Source organism: Rasamsonia emersonii (genome assembly GCF_000968595.1).
Source record: "Rasamsonia emersonii CBS 393.64 chromosome Unknown ctg1118621760060, whole genome shotgun sequence".
NCBI lineage: Eukaryota > Fungi > Ascomycota > Eurotiomycetes > Eurotiales > Trichocomaceae > Rasamsonia > Rasamsonia emersonii.
Window position 1 is genome coordinate 1 of NW_013563227.1, and position 21,517 is coordinate 21,517.

Here is a 21,517-nt window from a genome sequence, read left to right on the forward strand (position 1 = left end):
CGAAAGATCCATCTCTCAGGCTCCCCGACCGATCAGAGGAATTATCCACCTTGCTATATTGCTGAGGGTAGGGCTTGCACCTGTTCCAATGTTTTTCTTCTCAGTCTGACTTGACTTTAAAACAGGATGCACCTATTGCCAAGATGGCCTTCTCCAACTGGGTGGCTGCAAATGCACCCAAAGTGACTGGTACATGGAATCTGCACAAGAGATTCAAAGAAGAAAAATCCCTGGACTTCTTTGTCCTGGCTAGCTCCATGGTGACCATTGTCGAACGGCCGGGCCAAGGCAACTACAGTGCTGCGAACACATTCCTCGAGGCATTCAGCCAATATCGACAGGCACTCTCTCTGCCCGCGTCGGTCCAAGATTGGCAATTTCGTTATAGGCAAGGAGTTCGACATGTTGGAGATCCACACCATTGATCCGGAGAATCCAGGTCGCAGTCTGGGCATCATCACGCTGATCGAGGATGAGGACTCGACAGCGGTCATCTTCGAAAAATTTCTCATGACGGGGGATGACCGGAACATCGCCAAGGTGTATGTGCGTGGGTGGTCAATAAAGGCCACTTAGGCTGGTATTTGTTTGCCACTGGGCCATGAATGATCGATTTGAACATTTTGTTCAATTTGCAGACCCATGCAGATACGTGTCGACAGACGGACACCACATACGTAGGCAATTGTCAAACTGTTAAGAGGAAACGGATACAGCCTGCTGCAATACCTAAATATTTCATGCCATCCCACTTACTGCACCACGTCTTTCCTGTTATATTTTCCATTTTTCAGCACACGAACTACGGTGAAGTCCTTTTCCCCATGACAAGATTCCTAAGCTGGCAGGTGACTTCGGGGTCAGGTCACACGGCCAGCCTAACCCCAGACCCTAAACCCTAAGTCCAGGTCCTACATCGCATCCTCTCGTCACAGCCAAAGATCGCCAAGTGCCGATCACGTTTTGCCGATTCGACTGTCGCTTCGTTTGTTTGGGGTGGATAATTCGACAGCCAAGACGATGCCGCGCAACCAGCTTGAGGGGGACTGGTTGAATGAACATATTGTTGAGTTGCTGAAGGAGCGGGATGAAAAGAAATAACTTATCTGAATCACACGAGCCGGTCGACGCGGAGGTCTTTACAATAAAATTCAGACACGACGAAAATATGAGTCGATGGGCTGTCGACTGGCTATATGCAGCACGCATTATATACTAGACAGGAAGGAATGAACGGATATGTGCATAAATATCGGCGTTGTACATACATATATAGCTATGGTACGGCACGAAAAAGACAAAAATGGTGGAACCGGGATATATCTGTCCATGTAGATAAAAGAGAAATATCAACACTTGAGTCTAAATCCTTCACATAAAACATCTATAAAAGTTACATAAAAGAAGATTCCTACCTGCCAACCAGTTTAGTACGGAGAAATCTTCAACAAGACTAGCTAGGTAATCACTACACGTATTATATTGTTCCATGTATGTGATAGATCCTAAGAAGGAAAAGATAGCGCGAGTAAGGTTATAGTTGGACGATATACTAGAATTCTATATGCACCTATATTCAGGACAGTAGTACATAGGACTGCTTAGTCTCTTTATGATTGCCTTCCCCTTTGCTATACCTGGTCCCTTAGGTATATCTTTAAGGCTTACTTTATTAGTCAGTCTTATAGCTTAGTATATTTTTTCAGAAGCTAGTTTATGAAAGTATTCTTAATCTTTTATCAGTATTAGTTTATTATATAGCTCGCTAGTAATTTCGGAGTCAATGTCTTATTAGTCTTGCTAAATAATTAATCTTGCCGAACAATAGACCGGCCTTCTTGGTCTATCTACAACTTAGTAAAGGTATCAGTAATTTAGTTATAGGATACAAGCCTTAAATCCCTCGCTCCGCTCGGGCGGCTTGCTGGGACTGTTAAATGACTTAATATTACCTAAGATTCCTATTCCTAACTACTGGTGAAGCACGTGGCTCTCGTCCCTCGACTGGCGCCGCGACGGTCCCACGCCTAAGGGCGATCAGCAACAATCCACTACGACGACAGAGAGCAGTAATTAATAAATCACTGCAGGCTTGGAAAGTAATGGATTTAAAGGTCTACGTTCTTTTTTGTTTTTCTACATAGCGTTATAGAGTCCTAAGATGCTTATATCAGATCAAGATTCCTCACAGTCGCAACTACTTTACTTTTCCTAAAGGATTATGTACATGTCCTATGCAAGTAAGCCAAAGAACTCTGATGCAAAGACAGACGGATGTGACATTGCGATCGCGCCTCGTATCATACCGTACTGTATTGTGTTTATCTACGCTATGATTAATTCTAGTCACTCGGTCAAGCTGCATGGACGGTTAATTGCTCAAGCTATATCGAATATTTACGAAAACATCTAAATCAGTATCAAATCGAGGCATATATCGCTTTGGATGCTGTCATGACAGTCTTCTGAAATATCCCGGCCTCTATCTTGATAAATCAATCAGCTCAATATAAAACCTGGATATCCCAGAGCCACCGTGCTGGTTATCCGTTTGATGTAGTCCGTCAGTCCCCCCAAGTAGTTGAGCATTTCCTTGGGCTTTCCGGGGATATTCGTTCCCATATACTCCGAGTTCGTTTCCGGCAGCAAGGTAGCGTCTCCGATGCTGTTCACCAGAGCTCTCCAGTTCTGCTCGGCTGCGGCCGTCGGTTCGAGCTCCCGACGGTCATGATCCCGCAGATACGCCAGCGTCTGCACGATCCAATCTCCCTGAACTTCAGCGCAAGTGGGCCCGTTGCAGAAGGATGTTGGGCCCTGGGGGCCGTACAGAAAGTACATATTAGGAAATCCTGCCGTCATTAAGCCCAGATGAGTCCAGGTCCCCTTCTTCCACTTGGCTTGGAGGGATTCGGCCTTCCGGCCTTTGATATCGATGTTGAGAATCCCTCCCGTCACCGAGTCGAATCCCGTAGCCAGGATCAGAATATCGAGCTCGTGGAATGCCCCATCCTGGGTTACGACCCCATTCGGCAGTACTTCGACGATCGGATTGGCCTTTGCGTCGACCAACGACACGTTCTCCTGGTTGTAGACCTCGTAATACCTCTGCTCCAGCGTCGCTCTCTTCGTGCCAAAGTAGTATGGAGGATTCTCGGGCGCCAGAAGCTCTGCTTTCTTGGGGTCTTTGATGCGCGGGAGGACTTTGCTACGCCAGAAGTCGTACGCCTGCTTGTTGGAGTCCTTGTTCATGATGACGTCGCGGTATGTGGCCAACCAGAACGAGAGGCCACCTTCCTCCCAGATCTGCTCAAAGAACGCCTGTCGCTCTTCGGGCGGCACGTCGGCGGCGGACTGGGGATGAAATTCCCGATCGATTCCCGCAAACGTGTGCTTGCGCAGTTCGTATAGCGCCGCGTACCGGCTCTTGTCTTGATCCGTCACTGATAGTTTCCTCTGTCGCATCGGCAATGCATAGGTGGGATTGCGCTGAAACACGGTCAGGTGCTTGACTGTCGGTGCAACTTCCTGGATGACCTGCAAGCCACTCGACCCATTGCCGACAATTCCTATCCGTTTGCCCTCATAGTCAACGCCGCCTTGTGGCCATCGGGCAGTGTGGAAACAAGGGCCTGAGAAAGCTTCCAGATTCTTGAAGTTCGGGATGAACGGTTTCGCGGCAAATCCGGTCGCGAGGATGAAATGACGAGCAGTTCGCTCGCTGCCATCGTCCGTCGTCACTTTCCATTGACTGTTGCTCTCGTCGAATGTCGCTGCGACCACCCGGGTGTTGAACTGGATGTCTTTCTTCAGATGCAACTTAGACTCGACATGCTGGAAGTACCGCCGGATCTCGTCCACGCCGGGGTACTTCTCGGTCCAGACCCAATCCTTCCAGATGCTCTCGTCAGAAAACTCGTACAGGGGCACCATGGTGTCGACCCGGGCTCCGGGATAGCAGTTCCAGTACCAGACGCCGCCAATGTCCGCGGCTTCATCGATCACGAGGCATTTGAAGCCCAGGTTTCGGAGCTTATGGAGTGTGTAGCATCCTCCAAAGCCGCTTCCCACGATGATGGCGTCGTACTGGGGTTGGTCCTGAACGGAGCCCATGGTGAGTGGTTATCTTGGGTTGAAAGAAGGAATGAATTGTTTATCTTTCTTTTTGTTTAATTAATTGATGTCTCTCATTGTGGTGCTTGCCCTGTAATCAACCTTCTGATTATTTATATACTGCAAAGCTGCTTGTAGTTTTCTAGCATACGAAGGAGTATCACGCACCTACCATGGTGATGTTTCAAACCATCATCCATCAAATCCCATGTTCTCCCTACCTACCTAGACAGCACGGCCGGACTAACTGACCGCACGGACAGACGGTTCAAGCCGCATCATCGGCATGATCATCATTGCCATGATTGCCGTCATTTAATCCGTCCAAGTCCGAATATTTTGAATATCCCGGGTGCGAACCTGCAATTAGGCCGTGTCCGTCTCCAGATATGCCGGACAGGCCAAAGCCGAGCAACACCCCGCGCAAGACTGCAGTTTGGGAGTTGCATTGCAAAAATCGATCGTATATTAAGGAGACGAAGAGTTACTTGACTTTCTCCAATCTGCATTTGACTAATCTGTGACGAGTTATTGTTGTGCTGCTTGCCTGCTAGTGCTACTTTCGATTCTCGCTATTACAGACCAGCCCTCCCAATCAAGATGGATCAAAACGGATTCGTGAAAGACGATGTATGGATTCTGAGCCACATCCCCTGTAATTGGGAAGTCTCGTTAGCTGATTTATAATAAATAGGGAGCTTATAGCTCGATCGCGAAGCAGTATGACTTCCTTCGGATGCCCAAGAGCAAGGTATCAACCCGTAACCTTTGCTCCCAAGGAAGACCGCATCTTTGCATCTAACTAACACGTTTAATAAATAATAACAATAATATAGTACCACGACCCGGAACTAGCAACAGCCGAACAAGAAGTCCTCGACCAGCTCTATCGCGGCTGGCTGCACTACTGGAACCACGAATCCCGCGCCGACTTCCACAACGGGATGGCCGGTGCCCGCCGCTTCTACGACTTCCCAGAGATGCTCAGCTACGACATGTTCGGCAACACGATCCGCGGCAACTTCAACGAGCATTTCGAGTCGATTTTCCCCTACTGGAATGACGGGCAAATGGAGTTCAAGGATCTGGAGATTACGGCCCTGTCGAAGGATTTTGCCTACTCGACGATGATCCAGCATACCTGGGGCACAGCGGGCGGGACGCCGTTCGATACTGCGTTCCGGCGCACGGGAATTGCGCACAAGAGTAAGGAGGATGGGAAGTGGAGGTGGATTCATGAGCATCTCTCGTTTCCGGTGGATATGAAGACTCAAAAGGGGGACTTTACGGCGTCGCTGGATCCGGGGAAGGGGTTTAAACTCCAGTGAAAGTATATATAAACTCGACTAGTGGAGATTTTCTTTACTTACTGGAGACTCCTGGAGAAGAAAAGAAACAGGTTGGGGCTCAATTATGCATGTACCTAGGTATTTCTCCAGCAGATTGCGTACCTGACTTTTTTCTTTATATATACCTATATCGAGACACTTCCATGCTTCACCGATAAAGGTCCTGCAAAATAAATTGAACTTCAATCTCCAATATCAGCCCTCCATTATTTATCCTACACTATATATACATTGCTTGTCTCATACCTAGTCATGAGCATGAGCTATTTCATTATACGAAAAGGGTCGACAGATCGATCGGTTTCACAATCAAGAGCCGAAATGAAGGAGACTTGTTAACCAGCCTTTTTTTTGTCTCACCCAATCTCATCCTCCATCTCAATCCCTCAGGTTTAAATTAGAAATTAGACACTGGTAAAGTTCTGAATTCTGACGGTGTGCACTGACACATAACATACATAGTGACCTAAAAAAAGAAATGAGACCAAAAAAAAACATGACGAGAACCAGGGGCTTGCATGGTATCGGGAAATTTCAATCAAGACTATATAAACAGACCCGTCTATCACCCTATCGGCAGATTACTTCGACGGTTAGTCATACCAGCACCCTCAAACGACTCCGAGAAGAGCTCCGAAAGATACTGAGAAAACCTGCTATCCAGTTCTGGGTCGATTTGCATCGTGTCCCCCTCCCCAACCTGCGAACGGGTCACGGTCAGCAGGCACGTTATGGTCGGACCTCGAAAAACTTGAAACTGGATTGTTGTTATTATTATTGTTGCTGTTATTATGCAATGGACAGCGATCCGAAGAGTTGTTTGACGGCGGTGGTGGCGGAAAATTGAATAACGAACTACCACTTGGAGACTGATACTCTTCTTCTTCCAAGTGGGCGCAGCCAGTGTGATAATGTGGCGCTGCGGATGGTGGACTTCCGGATTTGGGGGTCAACCCATCATCAGATGGTGGCTTTTGTTGAGATTCTCCCCAGTTAGCGGTGGGATGAATATTGGTCGTTCGTAGTCCATTTCCTCTTGACGTGCTTGGAGAAATCGTCGAGCCCGACCCTCGAGTTTGATCTGCAGCAGCGGCAAGGGATGAATCCCGGTACCGGAAAAGGCGTCCCTCTAGAGAGTCCAGGTTATCCAACAATGCCAGAGGGGTATGCCAAAATTCAGTATATCGCTCGCAGGTAGCACGCAATGTCTCACACTTCGACTTCGCCTCATCCCTATCTTCCTCGTTTCCAAATACTATCCGCAGGACCTGGAGGGCCGCGGCCAACCAGACTGTGCTCGCGAGAAATGGATTTACATGTTTAACGTGATCCTCCGAACACCGAGTGGTAAGGGACCATATATCGTCCGCCGCCTGAAGACAGTTTTGCAAACCTTGGCAACTCACGGGTGTTTCTCGATCTGAAGGTGACCAGCCGGGCTCGGATGCGTTCCGCTTCCCCGAAAAGATGGTGCCAGAGACGATTTCCCCAAACGCGTAGTGGTGATAGATCATAAACCGGGCGAGTTGAATAGTGAGATAGATGCTGTACTTCGCACTATGGAGCCGTCTGTTCTCCACATCTGCGATGGAACCAAAGTCGAGATATTCTCCTTGGTACACTAGCGACTCGGGCAATTGGGATATCACATTCTGTAGAGCATGTACCAACGTCTTCAACCGTGCTGAGTCTTCTTGAGTCTTTTTCCTGCGAAACGAGTTCCGAAAGTAATGCAGGAGTTGTTCCGTATTGTCATGTGGGTCGACATCTAGTAAAACCCCTTGGAGATTCCCCCGGAGGAGGACCTGGGCATTTCTCATGAGCGAGTTGATGACAATCAGCCAAGCGGTCGGACTTTCATTTCTACACTTTTTCAGCATCTTCCATCGGTTGATGGGCTCTCTCGCCAGGAAGCAGCTACGCTGATACTGGTTGTTAAACCAGAACTCATCCTTGACTGGAAGATACGTATCGATCATATTCCAGTCGATGGCCGTCGGACATCTTCGGATGGTGCTTGCAAAATTATCCATTTCCCAAATGGCCCACCAACATCGTCGTCGTTCTTCGTCCGCAGTCCAGCGCGCGAGATCTTGGCCAACCTTTACGTACTCCTCACGGGCTTGGTAGTCGATCAGATGAAGATGAAGTTCGTAGGCCACTAGAACGCACGAACCCAGGAGCCTCCACGCCCGTCCTCGCACACCATTCGTCAATTCACAGAAGGTAATGAGGGTCATGGCTTGAAGAAGGCAAAGAGAGGGTGGCGTGTCGGATGTTTCCTTTAGAGAGTTTTCGATCAACTCCAACGCTTGGTGGTGGAATCGCCTGTAATCCAGAGTCCGCGGCTCTATCTGTTGCCGGTCCACACCATCGATTGAGCTAGCGGTCTCAAACCGGGCAGAGAATGAAAACATGGCAGCAAACAAGGCCTGGAGATGACGCGGATTCTCGATATTCTGGATTTTATATCCGAATGAAGGCTGATGAAACAGTGAAAAAGCGGTCATGTTGTCAAAGTAGGAATCAATCCTGTCATGCAGTATCAGAATTGCTCAATGCAAAAGGATTACAGATTTATGCCTATCCTCACAGTCTTTGAAACATCCGTATTGACAGACCCAAAACATTACAGGTCTCCGTCAGCAGCGTCTGTGCTCCTACGAGGTTTAGAAGAGAGCTGGATGACGACATGTCTCTCCTAGTGGGCAATGGAGACGAACATATCTCGTGTGTCGGGTGAATGAGAGACGAAAGGCTGATGGCCTTGACAAAGTTGGATTCCACATCTGGGGAGCCTGATGAGTTGGAATCCGCTCCCAGCTCTTCCGCCATGAACTTGCCGTGCGATGATGCAAAGAAATCAGCTCTGGAAGGGTCACCAGATATAGCGGCACGCCGCGAATTGAAGGATAAGTCTGTTCCTTGCTCGTCTAGCAGAATGCAGTCATCTACGTCTTCTTCAAGATTGTCATTGATGATGCCTTGCCACTGATGCTGGCTACCTCTGACCCCGTTCATTGGGGCCTCCTTCCGCGCTCGTTGGGAAGATACTAGGGACCCTGTCAGCCGTCTTCCACGAAGCAACCTCCAACAGGGGTGGACACTGACCGCTTTTAGGACCTGGTTTGAGACGCTTTGTTGGATAAGTACAGCTCTGCTGCAGTTTTGTACATAACAGACAAGAGGGGAGCGTGCGATCGCTTCATCTAGCGCGTTAGCAGAGAAGCACTCAAGCAGCGCCGCTCGTGAAGAATCCGGTCACCTACCATTTTGTCTTTTTCCTGCGAGTGGGTACGCGTGTTATTTTACCATTTTCCCATACCTTCTAAGAGACGGCCGCACTTGCCTTCGACATGCGCTGCAAGCTAACCGGGACCTGGGGACCAGATACGCGTCCTCAAAGTCCACTTCGTGTCTCCCTCGCACGTTGAGAGCCATGGTTCTGCGATCGTCTGTTCGTGCACAGAGCCACAATAATCCAAGAGACGAGCAACCAGGCGAGCGGTGGGATGCGAATGTTCGTCGGGCCGAGACTTGAGGTTTGCCACCGGCATAGTTTTGTGGGGGTTGCGGGGTTGACATCCGGGGAACCTTAAACTACGACCTTGCCTCCTTACCCCAGACTGGTGCGTGATGATCTCAACGTGGACCCCCGCAGATCCGCTGAACGCCGTCTAGGCAGACCACGACCCTGATTCTAGCAAAGCACTACTCCTGTCTTCTTATTGATCTACCTCTACAAGACAACTCTGGTGTCAGGAAAAAGTTGCGAGCCTTTCCCATCACATCTACACGCACTATCGATGGACCTCGTTCAGTATGGGTTTACGAATGCACCTACCGCCCCTCAAATGGGCTTGTGATATACCCCAGGCCTCTAATGAAGCCCATTCGGACTGTGACTCCAAGCAATGGTGTTCCGGCTGGGCGTTAAGGTTCCAGAGCGGAAGACCGGGGTAACTTCGCGTCTACCTGATGGATGGAGGGAATCTGCCCGGAGATGTCCCGTTCAGTCAAATGCAAGATCTTGACGCTCTGACTCGAAGTTGTCAATTTGGGTTACCCATTTCTGAGTGCTAGTATCTTGTTATCCCACTTTACCTATAAAATCATATCTCACCCCCTATAGCAATTCTCTGACGGCGAATATCTCCACCTCTGTCAATCACACCGGAAGAGTAACTATTCGGAGCCAGTTTTGTCAGACAATTGCTCACAATACCTGTCAAGACGTGAAGTCTTCAGGCCTCTAGTCGTCAGTATGGGATCGTTTGGCGACAAACCACATGCGGGTGGGGAGCACGCAAACATCAAAGTCAAGATAACCGTGACAAATATCATGGTAATGTCGCTGAAGTCGCCTTTCGAGCCGACCTACTAACGCAGCGTAGACCATTTTAGTGGCTGGAATGGGCAGTTTTATGTTTGGATATGCAAACAATTCGATTGCAGGAACACTCGTGCAGACCTCGTTTGTCTCGAAGTTCCTGAGCGGCAGCAATGCGAACTCGATCGTCGGAGGCATCATGGGAGCGTATGGATTGACCGGATTCGATGTAAAGACGATCGCTAAAATGCATCCAGGTTCCTGGGAGGTGGTCTGCTCGGGGCGGTGGTTCAGGCACCGATCTCTAACCACTTCGGACGCCGCATTGCCACGGGTTCAGCGGCGGTTCTCACTGTCATATCGGGCGCTCTCCAAGCGGGGAGTGTTCATGTCGCCATGTTCATCGTGGCCCGTCTTCTTTGCGGGATTGGCGCGGGAATCGTCATCACGAACTGCCCGGTCTACATGAGTGAAATCTCGCCGCCCAACATCCGAGGAATGCTGGTCGGCAATCACGCCATCTCCATCGTGTATGCCTATATATTCTCGTCCCTCATGGCTCTTGCTTTCAACTACGTGGATGCGCCGTATCAATGGCGTCTGCAGTTTGTCCTGCTCACGTTTATTGGGCTGGTGCTCTTCGTCTCGTTGATCTTCCTGCCGGAATCTCCGAGATGGTTGTGTGATAAGGGGAGATATGACGAGGCCTGGAAGGTCCTCCAACGCCTCCACCAGTCGAAAGATGACCCGGACGCTCACCTGGCCGCCACGGAAATGGCTCAGATCAAGGCACAAATCGAAACCGAACGGACATTACCGCGAGGCTATCTGCATATTCTCAGCGCCCCTCATCTCCGCCACCGAGCTATATGCTCCATTCTCACGTGGATTATGGGGCAGTCCACTGGAATTCTAGTCATCGCGAACCTTACGCCTGTTCTTTTCGGGAAACTCGGCTTTGGCGTGGTCCTCCAGCTTGGTCTGTCTGTTGTCTGGACGGTCTGCGCTCTGTTAGGATGCTATGTGAACGCTGTATTGATGGATCGAATTGGTCGAGTGAGACTTCTGGGTAAGTATACGGCGACGACGGAGGAGACACTCATTAACTAACATCTTTCGCAGTAACTGGTGGCTATTTATGTAGTGCCGTTCTCATCTGCGAGGCGGTTCTCCAGAAGTTCTACATTGGAGGTACCGACAAGGCCGGGCTCAACGCCGCCGTCGCCTTTTATTTCCTGTTCATCTTTGCCTACGGCAGTACGGTGGATTGCGCCGCGTATGTCTACATTTCCGAAATCTGGCCCACCCACCTCCGAAGCTATGGGACGACGATCGGGCTGGTATCGTTTTTTGGCTGTGCGATCGCATATACGAGCCCGGCCTCGTTGGCCTTTCAACAGATTGGATGGAAATATTACTGGGTGATGATTTGTGTCTGTATTGCTTCGGCTACGGCTATTCTATTTATATGCCCTGAGGTAAGACCATGGCCTTTTTTTTTCTCTATCAGACATTCGACCGCTGACATTACGACCGACAGACTGCGAGACTTACTCTCGAGGAGATCAATGCCAAATTCGGAGATCCGGTAGCCTTACAGTTTGGCTCGGAGCTGCAGTCGGAGGCTGATGGGAACCTAGAGAAAGAAGAGGAAGCCCAAGTGGAGCATGTCGGAGTGGAAGAGTAATACTAATCGTTTGCAGCCGAGAGAGGACAAACTTCTTACATTTTTCACAGACATACTACCTTTGTGCTTTTTTTCTTCCCTTGTATACAGGAAATTATGTATACATATTTTCATGTGTCCAGCTGCAATTATTCCCCCTGTGAAACATCTTAAGTTGGGTGCAGCCGTTCCCCATTATTCCCAGAAAGCCTCGATACATACAAGGCAAATACATAACCCTATGCATAGGAAACGGCCGGGGAGGAATTTACATCTGGGAAGATCGGGCGCTGACCGATAGTGTGTCGAGTGGAGAGCGAGAGAGGGTTCATGAAACCGGTCAGCGGGGCCATATACCGCGAGCAAAAAGCCCACGGTCGGATTGATTGGCACATATACCGGCATAATTTTAATAATTTAAGCGTTTCGGTCGGAATAACTGAGATACATTACAGATGTATTATGTAGGTCACTTATGTAGTAGTGAAAGTTGTTCCAAAACACCCCGAAGTTCCCCCGAGGAGGATATCATCATTGAACACTTGAGACATTGAAACGTATGCTCGTAACCTTTTTCAGTATTCCAGGATCCATCGATCGATCATCGTGGAGAGCTGGTTTTAGTTACCTTCTTCTTTCCCCAACTATATCGTGAACAAAAAAAAAGGTTACCTAGACATGCATACTTTTTATGCATGTGTATGGATTCCCGATCCAATACCGGGGGTGCGGGCTTGGTTGGGGGAACGAAGGAGAGAGAGAGGATTCTTCCGTTGTGGAACGCCTTTCGGGCCAAAAATAATGATACTAGTTAACCCGCTTTTCTTCCTAACTACATCTAAGGAATCATCGATGATATGTACCTAAATAGATCACCCCCTTCCTTTCCTAGTTTCTTTTCTTCTTCTTCTCTTTTTTTTTTACCCAAGCAAGGAAGACTTGAATTCAACTTTGGAATGGAAGCAAAAGGACGAAAAAGCCTGGTTTTTATTTTGCCCTCCGGATTTTATTTTATTTAGAACATCACGGATGCGACGCGACGCGACTTCAATTCAAACTTAATTGATAATTAATTGATAACATACATACGTCTTCGGAGCGGAGCATTTTGTTGCTTTGCCATGACGTTCATATACTACTGAGCAGTTCACAGTCACTCGCTCTTTCATTCCCTTCTTGCAGAGAAAGATTAGTGTTAATTTTCCTGGACCTCATACTTCCATAATTCTCTGATGGCCTTCTGAAAACATTGAGCCATTTAGAGATAATAATGGAGCCGACCAGATCGAGCTGCCCCCCTTTTCTCCTCTCCCTCCCACCATTCATCAGTCCCCTCCCGAACCGCATTCCGATCGACGACCTCATCTACCTCGAGAAACAGGGTGCGCTCACCATCCCCGAGCCGGCGCTCTCGCCATGCCTTGCTGCACAGCTACGTGGAAAACGTCCACGCGCACCTGCCCCTGCTGGATCTGCAGGACTTGATTCCGCCCGTGATCGCCAACAACAACGGTGCATGCGGATTGGGATTGGGGAAACAGATCAGTTTACTTCTTTTTCAGACGGTTATGTTTGCTGGGTCGACGTTTGTGGATATGCCGTTTCTCTATGCTGCGGGGTATACGTCTAGGAAAGCGGCCCAACGGGCGTTTTTTGAGCGGGCGAGGGTAAGTTGGAGTTGGCCATCTTCTTTCTTCCTCCCCCCCACCTCCCGATTGGGGTCTGGAGTTTTCGATTCTGAGTCAGGAAACAAACGTCTAGTTGTTGTATATTCTCGACTGTGAAACGGATCGGGTTGCCCAGCTGCAGGCGGTGCTGCTGTTCACGTATTGGTCCGGAGAGCGGAACGATGCCCTCCGGGACAATTGGCACTGGATGAATATCAGCTTGTCCATGGCCCAGGCTCTCGGTCTGCATCGACAGACGGCTGGGGATAGTGATGGTGCCCCTCGATGTCATGCAAACAGAAGGAAAAGGGGATTGGAAAGACGTCTGTGGTGGTCCTGTTACATCCGAGACAAGCTGATTGCTCTGACCATGCGGCGGCCCTTTCTGATCGACGGGGCTGATTGCGATGTCCCGATGCTCGTGCTGGAGGACTTCGAAACCGACATCGCGCAACCGACGGTGGCCAGCATGCTGCGACGATATCCGGCTGTCGCAGATACCTTCCGCCGCACGGAGCTGGCGGTAATCTGCATCGAGCGGGCCAAATTGTGTCTGGCGGTCGGCAAGGTTCTGTCGACACAGTATACGGTCGAAGTCCGTGCTTGCACGCCAGACGACCCCGAACCAAGGACCTATGTGGCCCCCAAGAAGAAGCGGGCTTCTCCAACGCGGCAAGACGTGATGGACTGTGTCTCCGTGTTGGACGCCTGGAACAGGAATCTGCCCGAAGCGGCCCGGTATTGGGACGATCCCTCGCATCCACTCTTCTCGATGCGGGAGGTGACCAAGATCCATCGAGCGACACTCCGAATGATCTATCTCGCGACGTTGAGCGCCCTCTTTCGGCCGCTCGTGTCTTCGCCACTGTCTTCCCGGGCGGAATTTGCGTCCATGGCCTATTTAGCCCAGTCTCGATCCCGAGAGACCGCGTTCGAGACTGTCAAGTTATCTGAGGACCTCAAATGTCGGGGCCTAGTTCCGCTTCTGCCGCCGGTCGGCGTCACGGCTCTGGTGCCGACTGCGTATACTCTGTTACTTGATGTCGGATCGGAGGACGTCCAGCGACGCAACTCCGCGTGGGAACAGTTGCAGCGGTGTCTCGAGACGTTGAGTGTCCTGCGAGATCTCTACGCCACCGCTGAGCTGGCAACGACGTTCCTTCGAGATATCATTGCGAAGGTGGGGAGGGCCACTCTGGTGCCGGCGCAGGCACAGTTGCAAGCGCAGATTGTCGACCGCGATGGGGTGGATACCGATATAATACGATAATCGCAGCTGGGCGGGCGGATATCCGATCCGTGGGAGGCTTTAACGAGAACAATAAAAATAATATCTAGAAATATCTGTCTTCCAACTTGATCACGTGTGTATATGCATGTATGTATTTGCGGCGTATGGGTGAACTCTGCCTCTCCCAGCAAGTAAACCACACTTTAAACACTTGCGGTAGAGTCTATAATCAACTAATTGTGTTGACTACTTCGTTTCCAATTATTACTGTTACAAAAAAAAAAAACCTCGTCTTCGCTCCATAGATCGAGCAGTACGAGTATAGTGGATTGGTCGCCATCTAGTGACTTGACTAACATTTGCAGATGACAGTACGTACATTCATTCATCGATGTCATTTCATCTCCTTCTTTGGGCCAGTACTGTAAGAAGAGTGCTTTCTCCTAAAGTGATCTTTATGGTTGGCTCTTCGCGAGAATGGCCTGCGGTGCCGCTCACAGCTCTCGTCCGGACACTGGTAGGAGGGCCTGGCTCCAGGCTCGTTATGTTTCTCTTGTCTGCGGCGTTCGAGATCCTTGCGGTACTGAAACCTGCGCCTGCAATGAGGATGAGGACACTGGAAAGGCGGGTCGTGCTTTTTCAAATGGCGGCTGATTATTTGAAAGTCAGAAAGGAGAGGACATATAGTGAGGGAGAATTGCAGAGCTGCTCTTGGCCTTTGTAAGTTCCTTCCCTCCAACCCACCACCCCCCCCCAAAAAAAAGAGAGAACGAAAAGAAAAAGTGACCGCATACTTCAACTCGTATTGCTTGTCGAACACCTTCTCACAATAAGCCATACGGACAAACGAGCGTGCAAGATCGAAGTAAGAATGATGGACCTGGTGTGTGTGCAGCCGAGTCATGTTGACCAGAATTATTTTGACTTGCAGACGACGATCCAGAGAATAGTAGACCTCTCTGCTCCTCCTCTGAGGTACTTCTTCTACTGACACATGGTTCCAAAGTAAGCTTGGTTGTGTTGTGTTCTGTTGTGTTGGGTTGGGTCGGAATTTCAGATATCAGTAGTTGCTGGGTCTCAGAGGGAGTAGGCTCGAGAGGTCGGGGGGGGGGGGGGGGGGGAGATAATGGCAAAAGCCAGGACTGGGTTCAGGATCGAGGATTGATGCGGTAGGACAGATAAGGTGGTGCTGAGACGAGATTGCAAAAAAGAGTGACTGACTTCTTTGATTACGGGCGAGGGCACAAAGGGCCTCTGCACAGAAAGGAAAAAGAACGCTTCTCGAGGAAATGTTACTGAAGCTGTACTCTTACATGGAAGTAAGCCTCAGAGCGCTGGGTAACATAGAGGCACCCATCCCATGGACCTATCGGATGATGGAGGATTTTATTATACAGCCAATCTGCAGGGATTTACATGCATGCAGGGTGCGCTATTTTCAGGCCTACCAGAATCGTCTCATGCTACTGGTCTTTTGCTTCCCCATCCTGCAGCGCACCTGGCTACCACCTGTACGGAATAAACGCCCATGGAGAAATGCTAAGGCGGTTATTACTGGTACGGGAGTATGTGGAGTCCCTACCAACACGCTAAAATAAGGCCTACAACAGGGGTCCAAGAGATACAGTTGGTTCATTGTAAACCGGTGTCGGAGGCGGGCTCCGTCTTGGGTCCATATCTAGTTCTAAATAATGATATAAAGTCGCTTGAGAACCTTTGACTGTCCCACACCTCAGGCTCAGTCCTGGTCTCGGGAGGCTGCAAGAGCGGATGCCCTTTACTCTAGCAGACACAGAAACTGAAGATGAAGTTCTTCCGTTGGCGTACATTCTCATCGACGAAGGAAGAAGCGGGGCGCTGCGACGGAAGTTGATGATCCGTTGGAGCACGGCTGACACGGTGATGCATGAAGCTTTGAACGGGACTTCGATCGTCTTCTCTGCTGTGGTGCTGAAATCCAACGTTGCAAAGCTCCTCGACAGTACCGGTTTCAAACGAGTGGAGACAGTCAAACAGCTTCAGGAGCTCGATCTCTCACAGGCAGGGAAAGAGGAAGCTATCATCGGCCTTCTCTGCTGAGAGAAGAAAAAAAGAATGGTCACTGCAACCTCCGAGAGTCGATCCCAGCTGTGACAAGGAAGGGGATAGGACGAAAAGGTTGAGATTATGAGCATGAGCATGAGCATGATCATGAGCATAAAGGGGGAGAAAGGTTCTACAAGCGCTGTTATATAGGAAGACGATATACTGATAATGGAGGAGACTTGATTCTTGATTTCTCATCATGATAGGTAAAACTAACTGGAAAGTGTGGTTCTCAGATGGTCCTCGTTTTACAATAACAACTTTGGTTCATTATTGAACTCTTCTAATACAATGCAAAAGATGCAAAGGGTGTGTAAAGGGTGTGCAGATCCAACTAAAAACAAAGAAATGCCGTGACATTCACTTGTAACCATCTGCAGCATGTATGGGGAAGTCCTCCGGTGGACGAATTCTAACTCTTAACTCCACGCCGCCAGGAAATCCAACGCCCCAGCCAGCTCCCTCCGGATAGTCGCAACATGCTGCTCGCTGCGCGGCGTAATCCGCACTTTGAACGGCAGCGGGGCCTGCAGGATGCCCGGGTTGTATCGGTCCGGATCCAGGGGCATGACCTTGCCTGTGGCCGGATCGATCGGTTCGGCGAACTCGTATGCCCAGAGGAGTTTGGCAGCGATCCGCCACATGTTGCGCTCTGCGAGGTGGATGCCAGGGCAGAGACGACGGCCGGCGCCGTAGCCGTAGTGGTGTATATACAACTGAACCGGTCAGTCGAAATCAATACTACCTAGGTAAGGTCCGATATTTCCAGGTGGGTTGGGGAAAGAAAGAACCAAGGGAATGAATAATCAGGGGACTTATCTCGGTTGCTCCAGTCCGGGCTTCCCGCATAGTCATTCGCAAGCTTCGGGTGATTCTTGTATCGGTCCGGGTTGAAGGTGTCATGGTCGGGGAACAGGTCTTCCGAGTGATGAATGGCCCAGGTGGCCACAAAGACGGTTGAGTCCTTGGGAATCAGCATTCCGTCGTACCAGTCATCTGGAAGTTCAGTTAGAATCTAGTCTATGTAGTCATGAGGGGGAATATTATCTAAACCTGCCTTCTCGAACACGATGCGGGAGTCCTGTTACGGCCCTACATAACTTTCCATCAGAGAAAAGCAACAGATTGATCAGATCGATAACACTCACACGGGCCTCCATCTCATCCCTTCTTTCACGATCTGGTTGATATACGGCAGATCTTTAAAGTCGGACCACTTGGGCGGCTTGTCGGGTGGGCAGACGGCATCGATTTCCTGTCTTGCTCTCTCCTGAACATGAGGATTCTTTGCAAAGGCCAGGATCAATGTCAGAATCTGGGCGGCCGTCGTATCTGCTGCGCCCTCGACAACCTCGCCGACCAGGTTGTTGAACGCGTGCTGGGACATCGGCCACCCCTTTTTGTTGTATTCGTCGAGCAGCCGGTCGATGATACATTCACGCTTATCCCCCTTAGCGCGACGCTCCTCCACAATCTGCCGGGCCTTTCCCCAGATCGTGTCGAACACCACGCCCGCTGCGAGAGCCCGTCGTTTCCAATAGGCAAATCGCTTGGGGATCAGCTTCAGGATCGGATACTCATCCACCGGGGGATTGGCCCCGGCTTCCATTGCTTCAGTCCATCGGTCCATCACGTCATAGACGGCCTGAACAGCAGTCAGTTATAGTCACAGAGTCCATATAGATGATAGGGTAGGAATTGCATACGTGTCCCCAAAATGAATCGAACGTAGGACCACGATGTCCAAACGCGAGTGCAGAAGCAACCGAAGCGGTATATCTTCGCACGTGGTTGAAGAATCCGTCCGGATTATCCAGTAAATCGTTCATCAACACGGTCGCCCTGTTCGCAGAAGTCAGCCAAGAAATCGATCAAAAATGCAAGAAAGTGGTTGAGACAAAGCCGTACTCCGCTTCCTGGACGAGAAAGTGCTTCTCGTCAAGATTCTTGGGTGAGAAATTGTGCGAGATCACTTTGCGCTTCTCCCGCCAGACGGGGTCCATCTGTTCCAGGGCGATGTGGTCGCCCTGCGTCAGCAATTTACCGACATAGCTGGGCGGACGATCCGAATAGATGGCGCCTTTCTTGTCCAGCAGCGCGTGGATCGCTTTCCGGTCACAGAGCACGATGATGTTGGTCGGACCGAACTTGAGCGAAAAGACGGGTCCATATTCTTTGGCCCAATCCCGGAATCTGGGGCACGTTCCCTTCAGCAAGTGGGAGTGAGGAGGAGGGGTGGTTACCACGGCCAACTTACTTGGCATATAGCCCACTGGAGGGGATTTGATGGAAATTGCCGAGAATGGGAAGTGTCGGAGGGCCTTTGGGCATACGCGGATCGCGTTTTCCAATCTGCAGGAGACGATAGATGCCCACGATGAGGACAGCACCCACAGCAGCCAACACGGCCGTGGTGCGGCCTGGGATATTATGCGTGGAAGATGACCAACTCTCCATTTGGGATGGGAAGAGTTACTCTCAGAGGGAAAGAAAAAAAAAGGGGGGGTGATGGTCTTTTCTTCGAAGTAGATCGAGGGAAAAGAAGACTGCCTCTAAAAGGGTCTGGATCTGTTAATAGCAATTATGCCCGCACCGGTCCACCGAGACCCAGGATTTCGGAGTTCACTTGGCCTGATTCATATGCTCCTCCGCTCCGCCCGTTCGGGACATCTTCGGGACAATCCACGCGGTAAAACAACAAACTCACCGGTGGGATGGGATGGAGCCCCGGATCCCGTCTCAGCAGCCCCGCTGAAATCTCTACAAACCCCTCGTTATCGACGTCATCGTCATCATTATTCTTGTGCTTACATGTTATGCATGAGATGGAGATAATACCTCTGCCGGCCAAGATCGGCTTCCGCTCTGGTTCCTGCATTCCCCGTGAATACATGTATTATTACTAATGTGACACTCTAGACTATGCGGAAAACACGCAAAATCGAATCTTTTACTTGGCATGTCCGTGAAACTCCATTGCTTTCTCTCGGATGCAAATCCAGACACTCAAGACACCGCTCCAGCGAGACTCCGGCCGGCCCGGTACGCAAAGGTCATGCCGGGACCAATGCTGGAGCCTCCACCAGGATAGGCGCCCTTGAAGACGGAATTTTGGTCGCAGCCAACCGCGTACAAGCCATCAATGACCTTGCCGTCCTTGTCAAGCACCTGGGCGTCCGTGTTGGTGATGAGACCGTACAAGGTGCTGACATTGCCGGGGTACAGCGGCAGTGCATAGAAGGGACTTCGCGTGCAGGGCCTCAGGTTCGGGTTCGGTTGGACCGCTGGATCGCCATAGAAGCGGTCGTAGGCATTCCCTCCACGGTCGTACTGAAGATCCTTCCCGGTTGCGGCGAACGAGTTATATTCTGCCACAGTTCGCTCCAAGTTCTGAGCCGGAACCCCAATCTTCTCCGCCAAGGCAGAGATGCTCGGTGCAGAGATCAGGTAGCCCTGTCGTAGGAGATTCCAGATGGGATACGGCCACGGCAAGGCCATTCCCATCCCGTACTTGCGCAGATGGGTGCGATCACCAATGTAGTACGCCTTCTGGATGCCTTTCCGGTGCATGGCCGAGACAAACTCCTGGTATGGCTCCGACTCGTTCGCGAAGCGCCTCCCATCGGGGCCAACGATGATGGATCCGGGCTTCGATCGGTCAATCGCGAAGTGCGGAAACCGGCGAACAGGGCCATCTGGCACATGCAGGAGCGATATGGGCGCGAAGATGGCATTCATTGGATTTTTGGGAGGCAGAGCCCCGCCACTTTCCACCCCCATTCGCTTCCCATCGCCGGTGTTGCCTCGGGACGCAGCGCACCATTCATGCGGGACGAATTGCTTCGCTTCCTCCGATCTCCCGAAGCCGCCGCTTGCCAGGACGACTCCTTTGCGGGCGTGGATGTACTTCTCCTCGCCGTTGCGCAGAACCTGGAGGCCCATCACTCTGCCCTGGTCGAGCACCGTCTTGATGGCCGGAGTGTTGTTCCACATCTGGACGCCTTGCTCACGAGCCGAGTAGAGGAGCCGTCCCACCAGGGCATTTCCGTTTGCCACTGGCCGTGCCTTTGCCCCAGCGAACCAGGTCTACCGCATATCGAAGCGCTTTCTTAGTCCCATGCGCCAGGTTGCCGACGGTCCCAAATGGATTGGTGAGCATCGGCAACTCCTCGGGGTCGGCCTGCATTGACCCAAATGCAGCATATCCTTGGATTTGGTAGCGAACATCCCGGATCAAGGGGCCGAGCTGACGGCCGTCGAACTCTTCCGTCAGGAGCGTCCGTCCAATCGAGGCGCCTTTCTTTGAGATATGGTAGTCGGGCAGGGGAACCGGCTTGAAGCGGAGCACGGAGTTGGCTTCCATCCATGCCACCATCTCGGGCCCGGACTGAAGAAAGACGGGAATCTTCTCCGTGTCGTAGAGATCGCCTAACACATTGTGAAGATAGGTTTCGGCCTGGGCGGGGGAATCTTCAATCCCTATCGACGGTTGATGTTTGTTGTTGGGAATCCAGGCTCCTCCGCCAGAGTAGGCAGTCGTGCCGCCGAAGTATCGTGTCTTTTCGAGGACGAGCACGCTGAGGCCGTATTTGGCGGCGACAAATGCGGTCGTCAGTCCTGAGCAGCCGGAACCGACGACCACCACGTCGTAAACTGCATCGTAATCCGTAGGCTGGATACTGTATGTCAGCAATTTTGTCCACTATGAATCATTCGAGACGAATGGATAGACCTTCCTGATGATGGCGACTACTATATCTGCGATAATTGAACGGTCTCCGTATGGAAGAGAAGTAACTCAGTCTCCGCAGGGGGGAAGTACCACCCGGACTAATCATCTCGGTCTTGTATCCGCGATGCTGCAATCGGTACCAAAAAAGAGGACTGGTAACCTCGCCGGTACTGGGCACAGGGGTATAGGATACCTAGTAACGTAGTGTACAAGTTCTATTATATTCATCGATATATTCTACTCTGGTGAAGATGATATGTTGTTCCGCTCTGGTAGAGGTGACCATCTATTCTATTTCCCGTTATTCGGCTCCTCTTCGGACTATTTTCAGGAACCGTCGTTCATGC

At 50.6% G+C, this 21,517-nt stretch overlaps 8 protein-coding genes across 8 annotated transcripts; 4 read left to right on the forward strand and 4 right to left on the reverse strand.

Annotated features, from left to right (window-relative positions):
- Positions 1 to 125: 125 nt before the first annotated feature.
- Positions 126 to 425, forward strand: T310_3268 (Fatty acid synthase; the record flags this gene model as incomplete). Its single annotated transcript, XM_013473852.1, has 1 exon — positions 126 to 425. A coding segment is annotated over one exon (300 nt), but the record flags the coding sequence as incomplete, so codon positions are not given.
- A 2,074-nt stretch (positions 426 to 2,499) lies between these two features.
- T310_3269 (Monooxygenase) lies at positions 2,500 to 4,110 on the reverse strand (the record flags this gene model as incomplete). The annotated part of the gene is made up of 1 exon (XM_013473853.1): positions 2,500 to 4,110. One exon carries the CDS (start codon positions 4,108 to 4,110, stop codon positions 2,500 to 2,502), a length of 1,611 nt encoding a protein of 536 aa, XP_013329307.1.
- A 600-nt stretch (positions 4,111 to 4,710) lies between these two features.
- T310_3270 (uncharacterized protein) lies at positions 4,711 to 5,438 on the forward strand (the record flags this gene model as incomplete). Its single annotated transcript, XM_013473854.1, has 3 exons — positions 4,711 to 4,740; positions 4,805 to 4,861; positions 4,947 to 5,438. 3 exons carry the CDS (start codon positions 4,711 to 4,713, stop codon positions 5,436 to 5,438), a joined length of 579 nt encoding a protein of 192 aa, XP_013329308.1.
- A 677-nt stretch (positions 5,439 to 6,115) lies between these two features.
- T310_3271 (Fungal specific transcription factor) lies at positions 6,116 to 8,900 on the reverse strand (the record flags this gene model as incomplete). Its single annotated transcript, XM_013473855.1, has 4 exons — positions 6,116 to 7,991; positions 8,053 to 8,595; positions 8,729 to 8,743; positions 8,785 to 8,900. 4 exons carry the CDS (start codon positions 8,898 to 8,900, stop codon positions 6,116 to 6,118), a joined length of 2,550 nt encoding a protein of 849 aa, XP_013329309.1.
- Positions 8,901 to 9,723: 823 nt separating this feature from the next.
- On the forward strand, positions 9,724 to 11,476 carry T310_3272 (uncharacterized protein; the record flags this gene model as incomplete). Its single annotated transcript, XM_013473856.1, has 5 exons — positions 9,724 to 9,804; positions 9,854 to 9,996; positions 10,047 to 10,858; positions 10,912 to 11,267; positions 11,330 to 11,476. The coding sequence occupies 5 exons, from the start codon at positions 9,724 to 9,726 to the stop codon at positions 11,474 to 11,476; spliced, it is 1,539 nt and encodes a 512-aa protein (XP_013329310.1).
- A 1,249-nt stretch (positions 11,477 to 12,725) lies between these two features.
- Positions 12,726 to 14,392, forward strand: T310_3273 (C6 transcription factor (Ctf1B); the record flags this gene model as incomplete). The annotated part of the gene is made up of 2 exons (XM_013473857.1): positions 12,726 to 13,040; positions 13,217 to 14,392. 2 exons carry the CDS (start codon positions 12,726 to 12,728, stop codon positions 14,390 to 14,392), a joined length of 1,491 nt encoding a protein of 496 aa, XP_013329311.1.
- Positions 14,393 to 17,183: 2,791 nt separating this feature from the next.
- On the reverse strand, positions 17,184 to 18,895 carry T310_3274 (Cytochrome P450 oxidoreductase; the record flags this gene model as incomplete). Its single annotated transcript, XM_013473858.1, has 5 exons — positions 17,184 to 17,453; positions 17,589 to 18,083; positions 18,145 to 18,280; positions 18,347 to 18,631; positions 18,696 to 18,895. 5 exons carry the CDS (start codon positions 18,893 to 18,895, stop codon positions 17,184 to 17,186), a joined length of 1,386 nt encoding a protein of 461 aa, XP_013329312.1.
- Positions 18,896 to 19,444: 549 nt separating this feature from the next.
- T310_3275 (uncharacterized protein) lies at positions 19,445 to 21,363 on the reverse strand (the record flags this gene model as incomplete). The annotated part of the gene is made up of 3 exons (XM_013473859.1): positions 19,445 to 20,384; positions 20,449 to 21,091; positions 21,261 to 21,363. Coding segments are annotated over 3 exons (1,686 nt in total), but the record flags the coding sequence as incomplete, so codon positions are not given.
- Between the last annotated feature and the right edge of the window lie 154 nt (positions 21,364 to 21,517).